Source organism: Xiphophorus couchianus, chromosome 24, assembly GCF_001444195.1.
Source record: "Xiphophorus couchianus chromosome 24, X_couchianus-1.0, whole genome shotgun sequence".
Classification (NCBI taxonomy): Eukaryota; Metazoa; Chordata; class Actinopteri; order Cyprinodontiformes; family Poeciliidae; genus Xiphophorus; species Xiphophorus couchianus.
Genome location: NC_040251.1, coordinates 11,969,956 through 11,994,956, shown reverse-complemented (window position 1 = coordinate 11,994,956; position 25,001 = coordinate 11,969,956). Strand labels below are relative to the sequence as shown.

General features: G+C 35.1%; 2 protein-coding genes and 1 long non-coding RNA gene across 3 annotated transcripts; 2 read left to right on the top strand and 1 right to left on the bottom strand.

The window, feature by feature from the left end:
* Window positions 1–5,460: 5,460 nt before the first annotated feature.
* On the bottom strand, window positions 5,461–7,058 carry LOC114141062 (uncharacterized). The gene is made up of 3 exons (XR_003594758.1): window positions 6,978–7,058; window positions 6,019–6,101; window positions 5,461–5,521 (listed from the first exon to the last, which is right to left on the bottom strand). It is a non-coding gene; the product is annotated as an uncharacterized LOC114141062 (long non-coding RNA).
* srxn1 (sulfiredoxin 1 homolog (S. cerevisiae)) lies at window positions 7,055–9,851 on the top strand. The gene is made up of 2 exons (XM_028011465.1): window positions 7,055–7,371; window positions 8,590–9,851. Exons 1-2 carry the CDS (start codon window positions 7,132–7,134, stop codon window positions 8,797–8,799), a joined length of 450 nt encoding a protein of 149 aa, XP_027867266.1. The 5' UTR covers window positions 7,055–7,131; the 3' UTR covers window positions 8,800–9,851.
* tcf15 (transcription factor 15) lies at window positions 8,590–24,655 on the top strand. The gene is made up of 3 exons (XM_028011464.1): window positions 8,590–8,687; window positions 22,209–23,153; window positions 24,326–24,655. The coding sequence occupies exons 2-3, from the start codon at window positions 22,674–22,676 to the stop codon at window positions 24,386–24,388; spliced, it is 543 nt and encodes a 180-aa protein (XP_027867265.1). The 5' UTR covers window positions 8,590–8,687; window positions 22,209–22,673; the 3' UTR covers window positions 24,389–24,655.
* Window positions 24,656–25,001: the final 346 nt, after the last annotated feature.

The window sequence follows — 25,001 nt, the reverse complement described above, 5'->3', positions numbered from 1 at the left end:
TAAACAATTACATTAATCATTGCTGCTTCATCTGAAGCTACAAAAATACAGCACAGATGAACTATCTTTCTTTGTATTGTTAAAAAAGTCTGTAATTATTTATTTCCTCAAGCTACAAGAAAACTCTACATACTTTTACGTAGAATCAAATAATGTACTTGATCTAACACAGCCTAATAATATTTTTTAAAAATTAATTACATACATGATAGCTTGATTCTATTTATATTACAGGTCACTCAAAGTCAGTTTATAATCGCAACAGATGAAAACGTTATTTAAGGAAGTGCAGTGCATTGTGTTGAGTCACTCACTGTATATCTAAAAAGTATTGTAAAAATAATATGTTTGTAAACAATACTATTATAATGGAAATTGAATTTCTGTCACTTTTGGGATATTTTAGAAAGTTTATTATTTTTCATTCAAAACTAATTTTAGGCAGATTTTGTACAGAAAAGATCAAACATTCAGCAGAAAAATTATTTAAATAAGCAGCATTTTTTAGAATACATGAATCATTCTATGAGTTACTTTCTAAAAAGTGATAAACGCTTTCAGGAGGTTTGAACTGCTGATTTGTTGTTTTTTGCTTATTGAAGATTTTTGAAGATCAACTAATAAAAAACTGAAGACGATTGTACCACAACATTAATGTGACCGAATTAAATAAAAAAATAAATGCAGCAGCAGTTAGAAGTGGGTTTCTCACAGCTGAAAAGCAATCAACATTTTCTTTTTTATGGTAATTAGATTAACTCGTTTATAACTCACCCTCAGTTTGACCCTTCCCTTGCACCTGGCGCCCTCTGTTGGCTGATTTCCAAAGATTACAAATAAACAAATGTTTTACCAGAATAACATAATTGTGGATTCAGCTGAGGGAAGAGTTTTGGGAGGTTTTCACACTCCTTTTTAAATGTGAGCATCCTTTACATGCTAGCACTGGTCAAAAATGCAACAAAACGTATTGAACAAGAAAAAGTTACAAAAACAAATCAACACAAATTATTTGATGGTTGCTTTGGGATTTGTGGTTACGTCTCAATATCAACAATAACAATGAATGAATTATTAATGATAATAAGGTATAGAGGTACGGCTGAAACTCACAATTATTTTAGTAAGGAATAGTCTATCAATTATTCTGACAATTAATCAATTAATAGGATATAAAATTGGCACATTCTGCAGATTTTTCATTTAACCACTTATGTATTTTTTAAAGCATATTAGAAAAACAAACAGTCCAATTACTTTTTAAAATAAAAACTGTTACTTGCTTAAACATAGCATTCCTTTAATGAACGCTTGATTTTTTTTTTGTAACTAAAGATGCATCTGCAGCTAAAAAATACACATCAAGATGTGAAAAGCTCAGCCATTTCTAATCAACTAACATCAATAACAGGCTGATCTGTTGACTATTTTTTGGATTAACCAATTAATAATTAGATAGCAAAATGTGCTTAATATGATTTTTTTTTCTTTTTACTGAATTTGAACTGAATTTGAGGAGTTCTGGATTGAACAGGTTTACCAAAAAATGCCTATTTTAATCTTAAATACAAAATATATATATTTTTGGTACAATTTTTGTTTAATTATTGAGCTGAATATGTTCTTTTTAACAAAATGGCAATTTTTATAGTGTGTCTACTCCAGCAAATGATTAATTAATTCCTAAATCATTTCATCCCTATATAGAAAGGTACAAAAGCGCTTCGTAGAATTAAAAAAATTGTACCACAATCTGCACATTTCTTATTTTATTGACAAAAAAAAATCAAATTTCCATCCAGATATAAACTGTAAACCAGTTAGCATTAATACTGACCGCCCAACAAGCCGTTCGAAGAATTATCCGGCACAGCCAGTCAGGACCAACCAACTGTAACTTCCCCTTTAAGAGCGAACAGTTTGTCTTTTCACATTCTGCATCACAGGAGAGATGCTCATTAAAAGCTCCTCCATTCCTCACTGTTTCATCAAGTGAGACTGCCAAGCTCTTTAACTCAGTGTTCTTGATGTTTGTGCTGTTTGTGTAAAAACCCATCTGTTTCCTCGCCTCTCTGTTGGCAGAGGGTCCACCTCATCCGTATGCTTCTCTTTTTGAAGTCATGTCAAAATCTCATTTTTATGCATCTACGATATCCAACTTGTCATCAGCACTCAGGCAAAAGTCAAAGAGGGCACTCCTTAAATAGCTCCTTTCTTTCCTTTATGTACAATGCATGCAGGAACGAGGACAGGAAAAGATTCACGGCCAGAAGATTTTAGGATTTGCAGAGCTGCTGTGATTAGTTGTTTAGCAGACCGAAAGGAGATTGAAACACATGAATGTTTTCTGCTTCAATAACAATAGTTTACAGACATTTTAAGAAATGATCAGCAAATATTTGTCATTGTTCATTTAATTTCTTTGTTACAGAATAGACAATTCCAGTCAGAAGTTTACATTTGGGCATGTATATTGTATTCATTTGAGTTTTTACCGATTCATTTTATTCGTTCTAAAATTTATCAACCCAATATGTTTAAATCCATAGGTTACATAGTACAAATCTAGTTTTTCGGCAGAACATTGATGAAAGGAAGGAAGTGAGGCAAGTTTAACATCAACAAGCACAGAGAGAGAGTTGTGGTTTCCAAACTGACGCCTTCAAGCTAAACTGAAACTTGCAGCAGCTCAAGGTTTTTAAACCTGACAACACTGTAACAACAGCCAAGCATGGTAGTAGTAGCATCATGCTGAGGGACTGCTTCACTCCCAATGGTCCTGGTACTTTGCGAACGATGGATGAAATGATGAAAAAAGAAAACTACTGCTTAATTCTTCAACTTCACTCTTAAATTTACTGATAAAACTTGGACATGGTTGTTGGAGAATTGGTCCAAACACACATCAGAACTAATTTTGCATGTCTAAATATTTTAGATACGCTTCTTGTGGAGCGTATCTAAAATATTTAAAAGAAAATTGTGAAGCTGAAAAACCTAAGCACAATCCTACTTGACTGGGAGCACCATCCATTTTCCTAGGAAGGAAGACTATAGATATATAGATTAATGCATGTTAAGGTAAATGTGGTGTTTGAATTATTAAAATAAGCAAGCGTTTTTAGAGGGGCCTCTAAAAAACCCCTCTAAACCCTTATTTGTTAGTTTTAGATTTTGTATACAGTTGTTGTCCCTAACCTCTCTGAGAGTACACTGTATTGAAATTGTATAGCATGCAAGAAACTAACCAATTTATGTGAGTTATACCATTTCTGGTAAGAAACTGGGTCAACATGAGGCTTAAATTACATCAGAAGCTTATATTTAGATAAATATCTATGCAGTTGTATGTAGATATTTTGGTCTATGTGTAGAATTTTGATCATGACTGGTTTAGAGAAAATCCACAATGAATTCAAGACTGTGCCACCAGTTCTTGTTTTTAAAAATCATTGAAGTTGCATCATTACACCCTGAAAAAGAAACTATTAAGAGTGAAAACCTGTGACTAGATCTGTGGTTAACCAAATATCTATGAGTTATAATGCTTTTTTCTTTATTGGTTGTTACAAGTTGCAATGAAATCAATCCAAAAAAAATGAGGTGATTAGTAGCTAAAGGAAATCACTGGCTGATGGCACCCTAATGATTTGTATAATGTATATTTAACGCTTCTTCTGAGGCTTTCTGTGCTTATATTTAAACATTAAGTGCTGAAATAATGTCCTTGTGCTTCTGGTGGTACTGTAAGGTTAATGAACTGAGCTAAGTGTAAATGAAAAGAAAGACAGCAGCTCAGTCCACACCTAAATAACCTCACTCTCAAGCACCACTTGTTCTCCCTTTGGATTTGAATACAGGGAGCAAATTTATTTCAAGGCACCGAAAGATCATTAAACAGAAATCTCATTCTGAAACGCTTTACTGCGAGGAGGAAGCAGAAAAATAATTTTGCAGATTCAGCCAGCAAAGCCTTTAACATCACTGCACGAATCAGTCATGGAGAAACATCCACTGTTGCTAAATCGTGTTGTGATTTCACAGGCCTCGTCTGTCACAAAGCTATACTTTGAAGGCTGGAAATCAGCATTAGAATAATTATCACTTTAAAAAGCATGTCAGCGTGTAGAAAAAGAAAGAACGATGAAGGAAGAAAGGCAGGAATAAATATAGCCTGCTTCTCCGACTAAAAGCTGGCAGGTAATTTTCTCCAGCTGCTCTATGTGTGACAATCCCACAGGGAGCGAAATCTAATATTAACAGCAAATTATTATGTGGGAACTGTTCTTCCATGACCCGCTGTTGTACCTGTGTGACTAACTCAATCTGAGTAATTGAGATATGTTAGCAAGTAGAATGCGGCCCTGCTGTGACAGCAGAGGGTTTTGTGGAGTGTAGCAGGACTCCAAAAACACCAAAACACCGGAGCTAATTTGCATGTCTATACGCCTTAACTGACAGGGTTCCCTCTCATCATGAGATGCTGGTTTATCTTCGCTGTTTAATATGGAATCTGAATGACAGTACAGCATAAATTTAACTATGTTGTACAGAGAAAAAGGTGGAAAAAGTGCAAATTTTAGAGTATAAATATCGCATAGATACATGATTTTCTTCCCTGTTTTGTTTTTTTACAAATAAAAATCCAAAAACTTATGTTTCTCTAACCTCATTTAGTCAAGATAATTTTGTAATCTTGCTCCAGTCTGAAGTTATTTGCAGCATCTAACAGAATTGCATTTCAGCTCATGTGTTTTTCTTTAGCATCCACGGTTCTGCTAAAGAAAAGCCTCCTCACAGCATGATGCTGCCACCACCATTTCTCACCATGGAAATGGTGTGTTCAGAATAATGCACAGTGTTCACCTTCCCTCAAACAGCATTTTGCTTTGAAATGAAAGCTACATTTTGGTCTCATCTGACCAGCGCATCTTTGATTTGTGTCCATCAAAATTTCAGCAAAACATGCTATGGCTTTATTTTAACAGTTTCATTCTATTTCCTATATTTTGGGTGTACTCGTTAAGCATTTTGGTCAACTGTTGTTGTTTTTAAATGTGCTATATAAATAAGTTTGACAGTGAATTTTAAACTTCGTGCTGATATTGAACTTGACCATGAGGCCAAAACATTTAGCACATTTACCAGCACTGCATCACAGAAGACATTTCCTCTGCATTATTAAAGTTTATACAACACTGAAATCATGGTAAATTATTACAAACTCTATATAAACCTCCTTTATGCTGTAACTGATCCCTGTGTGACCAATTAATCAGCATGAAAAGCGCTGTCACTCTAGTTCAAAGAATTTCTAATAATTCAGAATAACTACCTGCCTCTCCTGTCCAAAAAAAATCATTTTTAATTGTCTCATTAAAAGTTGTTGTGGCTTTGTGTTGGGAAAACAATAATACTACCGTTTCTGCTTGAATGCAGCAGATCTTTAATGATTTCCACCTACCTGTGCAAAGCTATGAGTCCTGATGTCCACAGCAACCCAGCTGGTTTGTTAAAATTCCTGCAAAAATAAAAAAAACACAGAAAAGTTTGATCGCTTTGAAGGAGCAGGCCTACATCACACAACAAAACAAAACAAGGACCTCATTAAAAGTACTGTCATCAAAGGTTATGTTTTACTTTGTAACCGGCTGACTAACTGCTGGAGTGAATTTTAATGACAAGCATTTCATCTGAACAGGTGTTTTGCATTGGTTTAGTTCTACATAAACACGCTTATAATAACATTTTTATGTAATAAGACAATCTTAATAATTGGACAGTAAAAAAAAAAATTTATGTTTTAACAGTTTGTTAATTTTATCAGCACTATCATCACTCCTTTATCTATCCAACTCTGTAAGAGAAGGTTGGAGAGTTGACAGATCCAGGAGACAATCCCATAAATGCACAACCGCAAAGAGCTATTTGAATACATTATGCATTAGTGAGACTAAAACAAAAATATGACTTTTATTATTTAATCTACATTTGGTTTGATACTTAATGTCTTCTTACCTGGAAAGTCAATGGTCTGTGGCTCCAGAGCGTCGTGCAGCTCTTTGGGCCATACACAGCTGTTACACAGTGGTACATAACAACTGTAACAAAAAATACATAACAATTATTTTGATAAATTTAATCAGACTAATTTTATCAGTTCTTCTGTTTTCCAAAAAACAGTTGGTTCAAGTCATAGCTGCAAATTATCTGTTATTTATTTACTAAGTTAATTTCAGTACTTCTTTGTGATTCATTATTATAGAAAAAACTCAAACAGCTTCATTCTCTACACATATTTTTATAAGTTTGATTTAAAAATTTTTTTCCTAAAATTAGACATGAAAATTGTTGCATAGTTTCACCAAAGGAAAAAAAAAAAGATATGTTTCAAACGTAAATCTTCTGTGAGTTTTGTAGTTCGAGACAAATTTAACTCAGGAAATGGGAGTACAAAAATCACTCTTTGGATGTAAAAGTTCTTGACCCCTGATAGGTATTTTCACTCCCATGTACCGTCAACACTGTTTGCTACAAACATTTAAAGTAGCAAATAATGTAAAAATAAATTGCCAACTAGCAATATATTTTTTAATGAAAAAAGACAGCATTATCCAAAATCTCTTGACTAAAATTATATTTAAAATATATTTGCTCACTTTTTTTTTATTACGGTTTAAATATAAATAAACTGGGGGAAAAAACGCTGTTAACATTTAAAAGCACGGAGACATGCACCTCGTACAAGTATGAAACAGCCTCACTTTGTAACAAGGTTAACATTTTTAGCTAGTCCGCCATTAAAACAAAATGTAAAGACGACAATAACTTGTTTAAATTCCAGTAGAAAGCAATTTTATTTTAGCGTTATTTTGTTAATAGGCATTTACTACCAAAAACCTTAAGTAGCTAATAATATGAGCTAAACACAAATACAAAATTAACAAAGAAAAAGGAAAATAGTTGACTTCACTTACTCCATCCTTTGCTGACCAGCTACAAATAGGGCGGGGCGTTTTTATTGATCGACGCTGATGGTGACCAATCAAATTCCTCCGTTGGTAACGGACGAAAAAGTTCAGGAAGTAGCTTACAGCAGCTGGTAGTGTTTATGCCAGGAAGTTTTAGCCAATGTTTCGGATTTTTCAGGTGGATAAAACACAGCTAAAACAGATTTTTCTGTTCAGTAGAAAAATGTCTAAAATGCCTACTGAATGTGGCACGGCAGATGTTAAAAACAGCGGCGACAACAGGTCGGTTCATTCGGACACCATCCAGGAGGTTCACAACGTCCCTATTCAGGTGATCATCAGACCGTTTCCCTTGGAGCTGGACGAGCAGAAAGTCCAAAGTCTGATGGATACAATTAAGGTAACCTAATTATTTTTAATGAATACATAAACAGCCGTTTTTGTGTTATAACTGGAAAATATTGTCTTGAATTTAAACCGAAAACTAACACTGTTAAATGACTATTCGCAACCCTCTGAGGTATTATCTGATGGGTGGTTTCAGCTCTTTATCATGCATTTTATACATTTAACTTTCTAGTAGTATTGAATTCATTATAATAATGTGTTAATATAAGGTGACACTTGAATTCTGTACAAAGCCAAAAATAAACCATTACCAGAAACATAAAAAATTGTTTAAGACTAAGTAAATGTATGAGTTAACAGGGAATCACATTTTAAAATACAGGAAAAACGTTTATGTATTAGTAAATTGAGTTAAATTTTGGTATTATTTAAATATTGAACTTGCACAATGTCAAAACCTGAAACTGTTCAAATTGGCATATAAACATATGGTTATTGCTGGATGTAATATATAATGTTTTCAGTAAATTTTTGTTGGTGGTTTTGTTGTCGATGCTAGTTTTGTTTCATGCTGAAATTTAAAGAAATAATAATTGTTCTTTCACTAAAGTTAAAATTAAATAGATACTATATCAAATAACCTTTAAACGCAGGCTTTTATATGTATGGATTATAAATGCAGTAAATGTAAGCTAATATAGGTGATTAAGGAGTGGGAATTGTGATATGTTTATACTTTCACACACTCTTGAATATGTGAAACAGAAGTTTTGACATTATACTTCATGCTATATTTTTTGTACATATTCACAAAATAAACAAACTTTTCAAAAAAATCAAGTGATTTAGTTTTTTATGTTCACATGATTGCATTAAAATCCTCTTTTCCTGTCAGACCATTTTTCCCTCTCTATTCTTAAATAAAATTTTAATTTTCAATATAAGCATATTGTTTTTAACATTAAACATCAGCAGTGCGGTTTTAAATTGTACAAATCCATAAATTTTATAAGTTGTGATATGAAATGATACAAACATTGCGTGTCATTTTTACTGCTCTTTCTCGCACTGTGCATATTTTTGTAAAGAACCTTTATATGTGTTACTCCAGACACCCCCAGAACTGTTGAATTAATAATAATATATTTATAGTTTAATTATGAAAGGGCAAGAAAGTTATTTCACTTTAAAACATGTTTTTGTAATACTTGCATGTATCGTGCTTTGGTGCTATTGTGTGCCCTAATTGACGTTTCGCCTTTCCTTCCAGGAGACGCCAGACATCAGCGTTGTTCCTCCTATTGATGTTCTTTGGATCAAAGGCAGAGAGGGAGGAAATTACTACTACTCATTCGGAGGCTGTCACAGGTTTGCTGCCTATCAGAGGCTCCACATGCCAACCATCCCAGCCAAACTCATCAGATCAAGCATCTCAGACCTCAAGACTTACTTGGGGGCTTCAACGCCTGATCTACGATAATTTTTTTTACTTTTTGTTGTTTTGACTCGCTATATCAGAAGTGTCCAACTCCAGTCCTCAATTGAATTATGAATTTCTGCAGATTTCTAATAGTGAGCCACTCATTTCATCTAAGTTATATGTGTAAAACTCAAGGCTCGTGGGCCAAATCTGGTCCGCCGAAGCTTCTTATGTCGTCCTCTAGATTTCAGAGGGACACGTAAATAGAAACTTTACGTGTCTGATCCGTAAAGTTGTGTATTTAAACAACAGGTGTGTATTTAAATATTATTTTATCAATCAAATCACTTTTTTTTACATGTATACTGCCAAATTACATCAGTCAGTCCCTTCAGTTTTTGTGACTCTGCAATTGCATAAATTCAACAGATGCCTGCAATTTTTTGCGTTAATATAAAATTGAGAGTTCATTGCAAATTTTCCACAAAAGTCAAAAACATTAAAGTGATGTTAACTCCCACCAGAAGGTGGCAGTATGTCTTCCTCCTACTGCACTGTTCTCTCAGCCTTACGTGATGTACAAGTTATAGTCCATGATTGATATGGTGAGTAACAAAAAGACAAATTTACCTTCAGATAAGCAAAAAATTGCAAAATTCCTTGCAGATATTTCTAAATTGGCTCCACAGAAATGTCTGTGACTTAAATTTTTTTTAAATCACAAAAACAATTATGAAATCTAGGATGGACTAATCAGTGTGAAAAGATATCAAGAAGAACTTGTTTAATGGAGACAAACTATTTATAAATATCCTGACATAACTGGCCGTTTAATAAATAGAGGTTTCAAAATGGATTTGAAACCCCTGATTTAGATGTTTTCAATCATTATAATATGTAAAATGCTTTTGACTCCAGACTTTAGACTTCACATCACTACTGTTTGCTCGGGAGGATCATACTGTGACTGCCAGCTGCAGCAGGTGATTACAATGCACAGGATTTACCAGCAGGGGGAAACAAAGCTCTGGATGTACACACATTCCTCACGTCAAATCGCTGCATGTTTAAATGTTTAGTTTTATTAATCAAATACTTCTCAGTAGATTAAAGCTGTATATACCATATTAAATTTTGCATAAGAAACTGAATCCATGATTCATTATGTGGTTGATTGTTTCTCTGTTGTGGCAGGTTAAGTTGTTGTAGTTGTGGATTTATTTATATAAAGAAGAAAATCTAATATTTTCTTCTTTATTTACTTTAATTTGACTTAAATAAAGTCAAATGAACAACAGAAACAAATTTATAAATATTTTTCTTATGTTTTTTTTTTTTATTCCAACCACAGTAGGACTCTGCTATTTTCTAATATATTTTTAAAAAATTCTGGTCTGAAATGAAAAGAGTAAATTTTCATTTTAATTAGCCACACATTCCATAAAAAAACCCCAATATTTTAATATATTTAAAAAAAATTATTTTTCTGTTTGTTAGACAGTTGAAGTTTTCAGATGTTCTCCCTGTTTCTTTACACGCAGTCGGCTTTAACTCTGACATTGTAGACAGCACAGGAGATTAGAGACCAGATGTTTTGTTGGAGGAGTCAGATGTTCAGAGAATATCCTGATGACACAATGCAAGATGGTGTTGAGTCTTGCAAAATGATCCCATTCTGCCTGTCATCAGACTTCTGTTTCCATCGTTTCTTAGAAGGATCAAAAATCCTCCTAACAAAATATCATGTAAAATTTTTACTAATTCATGTACAATTTAAATAATTTGTGTTATATGCAGTGCATAGCAGCAATAATTTCATAAATACATAAACTTCCTTGTGTATGTTTTTATTTTGAGTTGTTGAGAGTGGCTCACTAAATCAAGTTGGACAGCTGCTCTCCTGCCTCGGCGGAAGGAACTGAAGTTTTGCCGAATAACATAGGTAAAATATAGACGAGGCTTTTCCTACATTAGCGTTCTCACAGTGTGAGCTGGGAGCCGTTTGACGATCTCCCTTTGTGGCCATCGAGGAAATGAAGGGCGACCCGGGGCCAGCTTTAACCGACGGGCCCAAAAGGACTCTGAATCGTCGCGTGTGAGAAGATTTCCTGCAGCTCACTCACTGTCTGGAAGTAACCATATCCTCAAAGGGGGTTTGACACGCAATACCGGTCTGAAAAAACGCATTGCACCTGTTGCTGCTGGGACCGCTTTCCATGGGTGGTTTTACGCGCTTTCTCTTTGAGGATTTCAACCAATCAGAGGGCTAAGGGAGAGGAACTGGTTCAGGCCGTGTGATTTTTTTGTTTTTTCCTTTGTTTTGCTTAGTTGTCTGTGTTGTTTGTTTATTTGTAAAAGTGTTGATTAATTATATTATTTGTAAACTGCTTACCTAAATTTTAAGGTTTAGATTTTTTTTACCCTTACTGTAAGTTTGCTGGAAAAAGTTCAGTTTCGCATGAACATAAAAAAATAACATACAGAGGTGGAGAGATCCTTTATCTGGTGTAGAGATTATAATGTCTCATAAATTGGATCATAATTGTTGAAGCTACAGAATTATTATCAGACTTGGACATGGTTGCCTTGGAGCAAGAAGGTCTTGGGTTCGAATCCCAGTCTAGAGTCTTCATGGACTTTCCATCTTCTTCCTGTGTGAGCGTGGCTTCTCTCCAGGTACTCTGAGGTACTCCTTCCACAGTCCAAAAATGTGCGGTTATGTTAATTGGTTTTTTCAGTTAATTGGTAATTGGCCGTTTTTTCAGGGTGTGTTAATGATATACTTCATACATGCAGAATGAAAAATGTAAAAGAAATATTGACATTTTATTTGAAAAGTGATGAAACTGATGAATCTTTATGATTAAGTAGAGAGATTAAAGGTGGAGTATTATGTAAAATAATACTCAGACCACCCGTCCCCCACTCTGCTCCTTCAGACTAGTGGCAGCAGCAATTAGAAAACAGTCTGCTGATCTCTTCATAGGAACTACTTCTCAGTTCAGTGCTTTTAAAAATGGTTGTAAACATCATACTGGAGGAGCGCTGTTGTGATGGCACTCTGAATGCAACGTATCGGAAAGAGAAGGAGCTTCTTAAAGAGACAGAGGCCCAATTTCAAGGCATCAAATTGTGAAGTCTATTTTCTTTTACGTCATATTTAATATATGCAGTGTTTTTATAATAACTGAAGCTAAGGTAGTTACTTGATGGTGTCACAAATTGTCACTGTGTGCCTGGAAAATACATAATACTGCCCTTGTAAAAACATTTAACTTGATCAAATCTCTAATAATTTCTTTCTTAAAATGAAAAGGTTCAATTTAAGGCTTTCTTGCATAACTTGGCGTTCTAAATACAAGAAAACGATTGGAAAGGGAATAGAAAAAGGACTTTAAACAGAAGATAGCCTTTGAGGTCCAGCAGGTCCTTGCACATTAAATCAGCCCTAGATAGACTAAGCTGCTTTACTCTTTGCCTTGGGTTTTGTTGTGTCACCTGTCAGTGAACCGGACAGCGTTCCTTGACCCGTGGTTCTGAACGTCCCGTTTCTTAGCTCAGTGGAGGAGGGAAATCACTGCGCAACATCTGTTCAACCCGGCCTCAAGGTTGACTCTCCCGGGAGGGTTTTCTTCTGGCACTGGCATACTCTGGATCCAGGACCAAATGCTGACCAATTTGAAAAACTATCCTGCTCCACAAACTGGATTCTAGTCTCTCCTGTAGGTGAAAGAGGCAAAAATAATCAGAATTTTAACTCATTCAATCCAGGACGGATTAATCCAACTGGGTTCCTTTGCTGGTACTGGTTCTGTAACCCTTACACTGTAATTTTTTCATGTGTCTCTTTAAACTATTTGAGCATTTACCATCCGTCACCTCATCAATAATTATTGGGAATCAAACATTTATCTTTTTGATATTAAAAAATGTTGTTTACATCTTTCAGAGACAGTTTCATAACTTTAGATAACCCTGGCAGGACCTGCAGTGTTCCTCCTTCAAGGTCTCTCATAGTATTGAAATGTTTTAAGCAGGGACAAAATTAAATGTGTATCTAGTTAAACACTTGAAGTCATATCTTCCAGAATAAGAGCAACAAACAATCCTCTATAAGGTGTTGAAAACATATTGGTTATTTTTGAATGCTTTGGAAATCATCATAATTTTCCCCCTACTTCAAATTTTATATTAAAATACACCGAATTGTATAGTTATGACATGATAAAATGCAGCAAAGTTTAAATGGTATGAATGATTTTGCAAGGCTATAGCCACAGATAGATTTAAGACATTTTTTTTATTTCTTCTGGTAGAGCCAGGATAAGTCATATTAAACAATTTTTAGTTGTAACAGTCCGGTTTTAAAGGGAATCCTTTATGCAAAATTCACATTTTACACATTTTTAAACTTCCTTTTGATTCTCAAGTTCTGCTAACAACAGCTGAAAAACTTCCTGATTGTTAACTCGCATTCAGTGCACACTGCTCCGTTACCTAGCAACCCCAGGCGAGTCTAGCCCGTCACCTAGCAACCCAAGTAGAGTTCATTCACTTTAGGTCAGCTGGTTTTACCACTGTATGTGCTGTACAATGGCTGCTGGAAATGATAAGTGTTCTTTGTTGTTGATTTAACATCCAGAAATCACTTGCTGCATTCTTGTTGGCCGTGCAGGAGGCTCTACTAATGCTTTTCAAAGATGTACGGTTGTATAATTGCAAATCTGTTTGCAGTTATTTTCACACGTGAGTGGAAACGTGGAGTTGGGGGGCGTGACCAACAGCAGTTTATTTGGATTTAAAGTGACAGCCCACTCCGAGACTAAAATCTCATTATGTAAGAATTATTTAGTGCAAAAATTGTAATGAACAACCTAAGCAATCCTAAGCTGTTCAAGGAAGCATAATAGGTCACCTTTCAAATAATCTACTCTGGACAAATGACAAAACTTCCACTTTATTCAAGCCATTTAGCTCCACATCTAGCAGCAGATGGCAATTTCATAAGTAATGTTTGGATGTTGTACATTTCTTGTAGTTGCCCAAAAATAAGACATCCAGTAGGTCATCCTGAATTCCAGTTTTTGACTTTTAAAGGACAATAAATCCACAGATGAACCTTACCTAGAAGTCTGTTGTTCAACTTGAAGCTAACCTGATCAATGACCCACTGCAACATGTGTTTAAAGTCATAAACGTTGCAATTTACCAGTGTGTTGAATGAAAAGTTGCTTTAGCAGCTCATTTTAAGGTCATGATGAAACCTTTTGTGCAGTGTTGGTCAGTAAAGCAAAGTGAAGTCAAGTTTGGGCGTCTTTTCTGCTACTTGTTTTGTTGTAGCATAGCTAATTTTAAAGATTAAACCTGTTTTTCCCGATGCATGCATGGGTTCTCTCCAGGTACTCTGGTTTCCTCCCAGTTCAGTTCAAAAACATGAATGTTGGGTTAATTGGTCTTTATAAATTGCCCTTAGATGTTAGTGTGTGTGTGTGCGTGTGTGTGTGCATGTTTGTCTACCCTGTGTGTCTCTGTGTTGTTCTGTGGATGAAATGGTGACCTGTCCAGGCCCTGTGACCCTTGTGACCCTTGTGACCGTTGTGACCCTACTTCTTGCTCATTGACTACTGGAGACGGCCACCAGCTCACTTGTAGATTAACTGTCAAAAACATACAGTTTTTCTTCTTTTTCACCGCTTTTACTAATGTTAGTCTTTTTCTTTTATGCCTTTCCTCTTTTCTGTATTTGGTGATTTCTAAAGTCTGAACAAGTTTTCCAAACATGTCTCTTGTCAGATTACTAACTAGATATGATTTATTAGTTTTTCTTCACATTGTCTTTCTATTCAGCAGAATATGTTTTAATTCAAAACTATGTAGCAAAAGCGACAGTCGATATTTAATGGTGCTAGATTTGTAAAATTTAATTGTTAAGATAAGTCTAAAACTGAAAGATTGGATTCATTAAGTGAAAAAAAAATACAATTTTGGTAATTCTTCACCTGTTTTCCTGGGGTCTTATCCAAATTGGAAAAGACAAGTGAAAACACCAATTGAAGCAGATGTTTTCTGATTTTTATAAATCAGGAATTGCAGTGAACAAACTGTATTACAGAAAGTTTACTCAATAAAACATACATTATCTGCAGCATAGTTCATTAAAATGGCACACTCTATAGACGTATGATAGAAAATGTACATACGTAGGCACACTTAATGATATTCTAGACCTCAGCATGTTGCAATAGGCAATAAATCAATCGCATGATAAATTAATATGAGCTGAATATTTTCTATTTGCATAATTTATCATTTTTCTCATTTCTTTCTCTCTTTCTACTAAAAACTGGATGACAAAAGTCTTCAGGTTGTTTTTTGTGAAGGACAAATTTGTTTACAGAGACTAATAGCTCAATTTATTTGTTGTTTCTGGTGTTTTATTTATTTTGTATATTTAAAATGTCTTCCAGTTCCAGTGTTAAATGTTGATTCAAATTTAAAGATTATTGAGGTTTGAGAATATGTTCTTACATCATTATACTATTACCTTTATATTATTTAAAAATTGTCAATATTATCGTTTATTGTGATAACTTCGGGAACAATTTATCATCCAGCAAAACTTGTGATTGTGACCATTAGACCATTGCTTCAGGAAATTAATTCATCAATTAATTTCTTTACCTCAAGTAAACATGTACATGTGGTACCTCTGCTTTTGTGCATGTTTATTTGTACTTTTACTTAAGTATAGTGTTTACAGTGTGAGTATTTTCTCCACAGCTGCTTACCATGAAGTTTTCCCTTTAATATTAATCAATTAATCAATCATTGAAGTTTATTTGCATAGCACATTTTGGCAATAAGGCAGTTCAGAGTTCTTTAAAAAAGTCATAAAAACATCATACAGTTACCAATTGTGAAACCAGCAACAAATTTACTTACTTTTTGTCAAGTGCCATCATCAAAATCATCAATACAAATCCAATAAGTTGGTCAAGCAGCTCTAAGAAGGTGGGGTTTTTAGCCTTGATTTAAAGGAAGTCAGTGTTTCCGCTGTTTTGCAGTTTTCTGGAAGTTTGTTCCAGATTTGTGGTGCTTAGAAGCTGAACACTGTTTCTTAAATGCTGATGTGTTTTTAAACTTTTCTACTCTATTAAAAGATTTATGTCGTTTTAGTCTCTTCATGCAGCCAAAAAGCATGGAGGGAGCCACAGATAAATAAAACTCAAAATTTGTGTCCGTTTAAATCTCAGATGGCTTTCAGTAGCTGGACTGCGTTCAAGAAATTAAAAGTGAACTTAGTTTGGACAGGAACTCGCCTCCCCAGTTTATTGTTGCCCTCTCATTGCGTTTGTCAACATTAAAAATGCAAGCTGAAAAATGATCTCCGGTTCGCCAGCTTGCACATTTGTTCCACTCTGGAGAGCGTTCCAGCCAAATCCTCCTGAGAGAGTTTTAACTTTAGGTGTTTGAGTGGCTGAGGATTTCTCACAGCTTCCTATCCGGAATTCCCTCAGCCTGCCGGTGGCAGCAGGCGTGTAATTTGTGCCAGATTTGCAATGCCGTTTCCACTGATCCTCTGACCTCACCGCACAGAGACACTGCAGTCCAACCTTTCTCTCTGTGTAGCTGTGTAAAAGTATACTTGGGATGAAATGGCAATAGGTTTTATTTGACACACAGTCTTCAAACATAGGGCCGTGATTCAGCCGGCTTAAAAATTTACACGGAGATTTGCCCTGCCTAGGAACGTTTCCTGGGCAAAAAAAATGTATGGCCTCAACTAATGATTATTTTAGTTATTCTGATGATTAATTGATTAATCAAATACAAAAATTCTGCAGATTGTGCATGTGAGCCTTTTAGTCCAATTTTAGGAATATGTTAAAAGATGCAAATAATTCAATTGTTTAAAAAAAAAAAAGAATATAAATATTTTATTTCCAAAAATGAAACGACATAGTGTTCTTTCTCATATGTAACAAAGGATGCAAATACTTCTAACATCAACATTTGAAAAGTTTTCTGCTCGACTGAACATCAATACGCTGTACGGCTGATCTGTTGGTTTATTTTTTGGATTAATTAATAATTGGATTACAAAAAATGATTCGTAGATTATGTTTTTTACAATTTGAACCAGGTATAACTTGAGTTCTGTAGAACATTTTTCCAGATGGGTTTTCATCTTACATGCAAAATGTGTAAATATTTTTTGTACAGTTTTGGATTAATTGCTGCTTTGACTTTCAGCAACTTGACTTTTTTTAGGGTCTGTATACTCTACACTGCAAAAATACAAAATCTTACTAGATATTTTTGGTTTAGTTTCTCATGCAAATATCTTACTTCACTTGAAATCAAACAAAACTAATTTACAAGTAACTTTTTAGGAAGATTTAGTAGGTTGTTTTAAGACAATTTATTAATATTAATGAAAAACCACTGGAACTAGTACTTTATTATTAATATTAAGGAATAACTGACTTAAAACAAACTCCTTTATCATGCTGAAAAGTTACATGTAAGTCAGTTTTATTTTGTTTCAAATTTCTTAGTTTAGTTTCTCATGCAGATATACTATCTGGTAAGATTTTGTCTTTTTGCAGTGTAGTTAACAATTATTTAATTGCTAAATTAGTTGTTAATTATTTCAGTTATTGTTTAATCCAATGTTTAAATGCCTTAATTACTATAAACATAATGTAAGTTTGTCAAATGATATTACTGTATTGATCTAAATGAGTTAACAAAGCCCAAAACACGTCTTCTGTATTCTCACCTAAGAAGAAAACAAACCACCATCTTCTGACAAGTTGTTTTGAATCATCAAGAACGCTTAATGTTAATTAAGAAACTTTTAATGACTCTAAATGCGTGGATTTTAAAATCTCACAACTTTCTCGGAAGTAACATGAAAACACAGGTTGAAAAGACTCACTGAGACAAGTATATCTGAGAACCTTGACCTCTGGGTTCGCAGCCCACTGCCCTGCATGTTTCAGATGTTTCTCTGTTCATACAAACCTCACAGTTAGAAGAAGCCTGTTAATGTCCCGCTGATTTAAATTAGATGTTTTAGTATTTAAAAATGTGTGCAGAACTCAGAAGATTCACTAAATATTCTGTGTGCATATATACTAGGGCTGAAGTGAATAATCTTCAAGCAATTTTCAACTAATTTAGTAATAAATTAAGCGTTAACTGGAGTATACAGACTCAAAAAGGCAATTTGTTTCTAGTTTCTAGTGCAAATATATCAGTACACTTGAAATAAGACAAACTAACTTACGAGTGACTTTTTAGCAAGATATAGAGCTTGTTTTAAGTTAGTAATTCCTTAATATTGATTTTTTTTTTAAAAGCAGCAGTTCCACTGACAGATTATTTAACTTATAACAAAACATTTTTTTCCATGTTATAAGTGAAATAATTTGCCAGTGGAAGTAGAACCATTTCATCAATATTAAGGAGTTATTGACTTAAAATAAGCTCCTGTATCTTGCTGAAAAGTTACTTGTAAGTTAGTTTTGCCTTATTTGAAGTAACATAAGATCTTTATACTAGAAAATAGATCAAAATTACTTGGTAAGATTTTGTATTTTTTACGGTGTGTGCAGAATAACCACATTAACATGATTGGCTTCATTGGAAGTGTCATGCTAAAAGAAAAATAAAAGCTTTTTGAGGATTTTTAATGAACGAAGACTACAAATTTGGCAAACTAAAGGACACTTACGCAGCCTTCTGGGATGCGTCCCGTTTTAGGAGTTTTACTGTGAAATGATCGCAATGCAGCCCAAGACCTTCACTGCATCATTTCTTTGATTAATTTCATTTGATTTATCAACATTTATGTCATTTAAATAAATAGGAAAATAAAATTGTTCATTGAAAAATACAGGTTTTTAAAAAAGTGAGTTTTATAGACAACTGTCTACAGAAGTTGTGAAGACTTTTTATCCAAGAAAAAATTGTATTGTAATACCAAAGTAACCAAAGAACCAATATTTATGGTATTATTTCATCACTGAATCAATGCACCTGCAGCCTGGGAAGGAAAATGTGCTTAAACAGTTTGCTGTGTCTTAAACAGAGCTGCTGTTTTCTCCCAAAGCTCAGAAATCCAACGACCCGGACCTCAGCGGGTGGCTAAACCAACATGCTTTCGCCTCATCAGGATTAACAGATCTCCGCAGTCCAGAAGGACCCAACAGCATTTCATGGCTCCATTTGGACGCTACATGCATCCACAGCCTGCTATCCATTAAAGCCGCAGCAAGAGTTCATGATATGTGCAATTAGCCAAAGAGACGAGGCTTGCAGCATCATTTGCTGGCTAATAGTTTGGAGGATTTGTTGATATTTGTTGGGTTTAGTCACTAGATATTCTAACTGAAGACAAGAAAAAAACTACCTCAGATCTCCTACACCTTATCAATAATTTTCAAAAAGTAGATCATTTCGATTTTAAGAGAATCTTATATTGGTGTTTGTCCCCTGAAACAGTGGTTTGCTAATTGGTAAAGAAAGTTGGACGGAAAATGAGGGCAAGAAATGGAAAAAGAATTTTTTAAAAATGGAATCCAATACATTTTTAAATCATACATTTAATTTTTTTTATAAATATAATCAGTTTTTGAAGGATTATCATGTGTTTATGTGGTAATATATTCAACACTAGATGAATGAAGTCAGGATAACCTGATAAAATATTAGGTTGGGCAGTAACTCGTTACATTTACTCAATTACATTTACTTGAATAATTTTATTTTGAAGTATTTTTACTCTATAAAATTTCTGGACTTTCTACCCAGTGAAAAGCAAATATGTTTTAACCAAAAATTCACCAGAGTCAGACACGCACCTGCAGTTTTTGTTATAGTTTCATAAGCTTTTTATTGAAACTGATTTGAAAAACAATTATTTTGCCTGATTTTATTTATTTATTTGTTACTTACATAAATTATTGGTCCTTAAAACACAAGAATTTCCACTTGACTTTATATTTTATCTATCTTATTATGTAATTTTTAAACATTAAATGATTGATAAATTGATCAGTTACTCTACTTGAGTTGATTTTTTTTTTTTTTACCAAATACTTGCTTTACTTTTACTTGAGTAATTTCTTGGATGGCTACTTTTTACTTGTACTTGAGTGAAAATATGTTGAAGTATTTCCAGTCTTACTTGAGTACAACTAAAATCAGAAGGTATGAAGCAGCATTTATGCTAAATGAATGTAATAATTATTGAATAGTAAATAAAAGTGAGAAAGGAAATGTTAAATTTATAATTTCTTTACACATTTTGTGTCATTGCCAGACGTTATTGTTGTTTGCGTGACTATGGCATGGAAAAGTTTGGGAAAACCTGCCCTAACAGACCCGTGTGCTCCTTCAGCTGGCAGTCAGGGCGTCTGATCTCTCACTGTTGATGCAGCTGAGGCACGTTGAAGTGTCTGAATTGGCTGCCAGCTTGAGTTTACGTGGCTTGAAGGGGCTAAATCATCCATTTGCCACCGCTTTGTTGTTTTGAACCCAGGGCAGCGAGCAAATAAATCCCTGTCATTCCAGGATCATCTGTTCATTGTTTATTTACTCACACTTAACTTTCTCCTGCTGTCTTGAAGCAGGAGGACGTCCCAGCAGGAGCCACTGCTCTAACAAGCTCGCTAGCTTTTTACAATAAATGCACAAATGTAATGTCTGTCCCCGAAGAGAGCATTTGCATTAAGGAACGTCTTACACTTTTTGTTTTACCAGCTAATAAAAGCAGATCTCGGCATGTGGCAGAGCAATAAACATATCAGGACAGAAAAATACACTGACTATAATTGGTCCCTAAATGCCTCTAAAAATACTCCAAACTTCCTAAAGTCCTGGCTAAGAATAATCGGTGCAACACTTAAAACCTTTGCTGTTGCACACAGTTACAGAAGTGATGCTTCAATGAATATACGGTGGTTTGCAAAAGTATTTGTAGCCCTATGTTTCACATTTTGCCACTTTGCAACCACAACTATAAATTTTAGTAGGATTTTATGTGATTAATCAGAATAAATACCGAGCAGAAACTACAAAATCTTAAAGTATTTTTGGTCTAGTTTCTAATACACTTGAAACAAGACAAGTAACTTTTCAGCAAGATATATGAGCTTTTAAATAATTACTTAATATTGATTAAAATGTACGAGCTATAAGTGAAATAATCTGCCAGTGGAGCAAAATAATTTTCCCATATTATGAGTTAAAATGTCTTCCTCCACTGGCAGATTATTCCACTATTAGTTTTTACTTTTTCATCCATTCAATATGAAGAAATTATTGACTTATTGACCATCTGTGGTTGTGTCCAAATGTGACTCTGTGTAAAAAGTCACTTGATGTTTGTGGCACGGCTGACTATGAAATAAAAATAAAAGCAAAAAAAAAAGGCTAACAAAAGAAAAATTTTTTGTTTTTTACTTAACATTTTCCATTTAAGAAGATATAAACTTGCAATAAAACATTTCATCTTAAAAATAATTACAAAAAGTATTCAGCGGCTTCAGCTCCAAATGCCAGAGCGCCGAAGTTGTAGCGCTCTTGATTTGATGTCAGTGTCCATAAAGTCATTCCAAGGACCACAAACTGCCCCCGAACCACACTTTGGACATCCCGGGTTTTAATGAACAGCAATGTTAATGTAGGTTTGCAGTTCCTCTTTCCTTTTCTGTATTTATGATAAGAATACCCACACACACTGTATTCACTAGTATAAAGGGAAGTGGTTGCACTTGGTTTTATTTAGGGTTATTACAGTAAAAGGGGGCTGGATCTAATTGAACGCTTTCAGATAATTTTTGCAAAAATATTTAAAACCTGTTACCATTTTTATTCCATTTCTTAATAACGCACTACTTTGTGCCAATTTTGAATATAATGTGGCAAAAAGTGCAACTTTATTTTTACACTCTTAAAAGCCACTGGAATAATTTATAAATAATCATCCTAAATTCAACAATAAATACTTCTATCTATTAATAAACAGCTCCACCTTTGACAAAGGAGAATATTTTCCTTGTATTTATCTGCTGTTTTCAAGATTTTCTTGAATTTTTACTTATATTATTTTTATTTCTTATATTAAAGTCAGAGTTCTGATATTAACAGTCAGAACTCTGAGAAAAAAGTCAGAATTATGAAGAAAAAAAATCAAATTCTGAGAAAAAAATTCAGAATTTTGAGATTAAAAGTAGGAATTCTGATATTAAAAGTTGGAATTCCAGGATCAAAGTGAGAATTCTGTGAAAAAAAGTCAATATTATGAAGGGGGAAAAAAAATTGAATTGTGAGATTAAACTCAGAATTGTGACAAAAAATTCAGAATTCCTTGTTTAAAGTCAGAATTCCTGGATTAAAGTCAGAATTCCTGGATTAAAGTCAACACTTTGGGATTAAAGTCAGAATTATTTATTTTTCAGTGGCCCTAATCCTCTTTCGTACATGTGAAGGACTGATGGAAAAGATGTCAAGACGCATGACTAAAAATCAAGGTTATTCCACCAAATATTGATATTTTTCACTCTTCCTAATCTAAAACATCGTTGGTGTGAAAATGCTGCTGTCTTGTGTAGACCACTTGCCATTTTCTGCTACTAATAACTTGATATTTCATATTAAAATAATACAAACTAAACATTTTTGCATGGGACTAGAGTGAGCAGGCAGCTCCTCCCATCCAGCTATAAGAGCCCAGCTGACCTGCGGGTCCGTCCACCCTGAAGTAGGCCAGCTCAAGCTGCCTCATGAAGGCTTGGGCAGCTTTCTCACAAGCTTTGGTTCGAGGATCTCAGTCCCACATGGAAATGTAGACGCAGCTCGCCGGCCTGGTTTGTCTTCCGGAGCGACTCTGAAGCGGATTAAGGAGGCACTGGTAACTTTTAATCATGACTTTCGCCATGCTGCGGCCCGTGGCGACGCACTTGATCTACTCGGACTTCACGGTTACCAACTCCGAGGACGAAGAGAACCGCAGCGAGAGCGACGGCAGCTCGGAGCAGAGCTACTGCGGCTCCACGGAGAAACGGAGGCGCATCTCCCGCAAGCTGGAGGGCGACTCCGCGGTGGTGATGAAGCAGCGGAGCGCGGCCAACGCCAGGGAGAGAGGCCGGACCCAGAGCGTCAACACGGCGTTCACGGCCCTCCGGAATCTCATTCCCACCGAGCCGGTGGACAGGAAGCTCTCCAAGATCGAAACGCTCCGACTGGCGTCCAGCTACATCTCCCACCTGGCCAACGTGCTTCTGATCGGGGACGCCGGCGCAGAGGGACAGCCGTGCCTCGGAGCGGTCCATGCGCAGGGCGAGGGCGCGGGGAAGCAGCCGCGCACCATATGCACCTTCTGCTTGAGCAACCAGAGGAAAGGGGTAAATATATTTATGCAACTACCTTTATATCTATTCTACATAAACATAGCACGAGAACATGACACATTCATGTGGAGAACACTTGCGAATTTGAACGCTCTTAGTACAATCAGCGGTCATTTTAATTTTTTGCACTTTAAGCTGTTACTGCAAAGTCAAAACACACAATAATACAAAATAACACCAAACAAAACAAGAAATACCAAAACAATGTCCAAAACTCGTACGGATTGTTTTTGACGATATAGCCTATATAAATTCAGATTTCAATTCAGAACAGTTTTTTTTCCTCTTCTTCCACATAAATTTGTTTTAAACTGTACAGAATCCACTAAATGCAGAACACACAGACACAACTTATTTCCCTTGACTGTGGGATTTGTAAATGCCCGCAATTGGCTTTTTTTTCTTCTCTTTTTTTTAAAGTGACGTTTTCTCATAACTTTATTGCACAGCCGCCATGCATTGACATTAAACGCTGTTCTTTTCTGTTCTGCGTGTTTCTCTTCTTACATAAAGTTTTGTTGATGTTCAGCCAAAACTTTTTATGGATTTATTAATGTTGTTATACCAATCTGGCTTTTTCTTGCACACACCACTTTCTTTCTTTCTTTCTTTCTTTCTTTCTTTCTTTCTTTCTTTCTTTCTTCTAATTTCTGATGGTTGACCAAATAATATTGGGATTCTTGGATATAACGGGTTGAAAAAATCTAATAATTTATGATTTCCTTCCTGATCTACAAAAATAAAATCAGCTGATTCCCATTCCTCTCTGATTTATTAGTGCATCTCCACTTTAACTTTTTTTTATCACTCGTTGATGACATTAAGCAACGCATTCTTTCTGTTTTAGTGTGACATATTTCTCTTGTGGCTGTGAGTGTCTTGCTACTCTTTGAATCGCCCCTCAGGGATGAATAAACTGATTTGAATTGAACTGAAATGAATTGAATCCTGGGCACCTTTTAATGCACCACACATGCTTCAAGCTAGCTGAAACATTCCTCAAACAGATGGCTGTATGTTTTTAATTTTCATATGGTGTGACAGACGACACTTAAAATTGCAAAGTTGTAAAAAGAACAGTGTTTGGGGAGGAGAGTAATCTGGTGCAGATTTATTCAGTATTGCTTTTTTTATCACTAAAGCATTTTTCCGTCTTTCTTTTTCAGATTAAAGATGGGAAAGACTGTTTGAAAATGCGAGGACTCGGTCCGCTGCGAGTGAGGCGCTGACCGGATGGATCGTTTGCAACCTGAAAACCCTCAAGACTTTCTCAGGGAAAGAGCTGAAACTGGTGCAACAAAGAGCGCTCGCTCTCACGTACCTGTACACACATGCTGGATTAAAAGGTGGCACCAAAGAAGAGACTATTTATACTTGACTGAGACATCCGAGACTGTAAGACGTTCAAACATGCAGTGCATTTGTTTGAATCTCAAATGGTCTTGTCTTTTTTTTTTATTTGGAAGATGTTTTAAATAAAATATATTTTATCAAAATGAAAGGCATTTTTACGATCTCATTTGGTGACAATGGATGTGTCACAATCTAAGGTTAGTGCAAAACAAAATATTTTAAGACTCCCAGTTGCCATTTTGGATGAATATGAAATGTTTCCTGCATCTCCCAAACCTTCGTGTCTCCATGGTTTCATCCAGCATGTTGTTGAGAAACTTACAGCAAAAAGTTCAGCGTCTCTAGTGTCACTCCCCCCTTCAAATCTCACCATGCAGTGTTTTTTTGAAGTCTGTTTCCGATTAGTCAAGGCAAATAGTAGCCCACACTCTGCTCTGAGCCCCAACACAGCTGTTGGTGTGTCAGAGGGATAAATCACCGCCGTGGGCC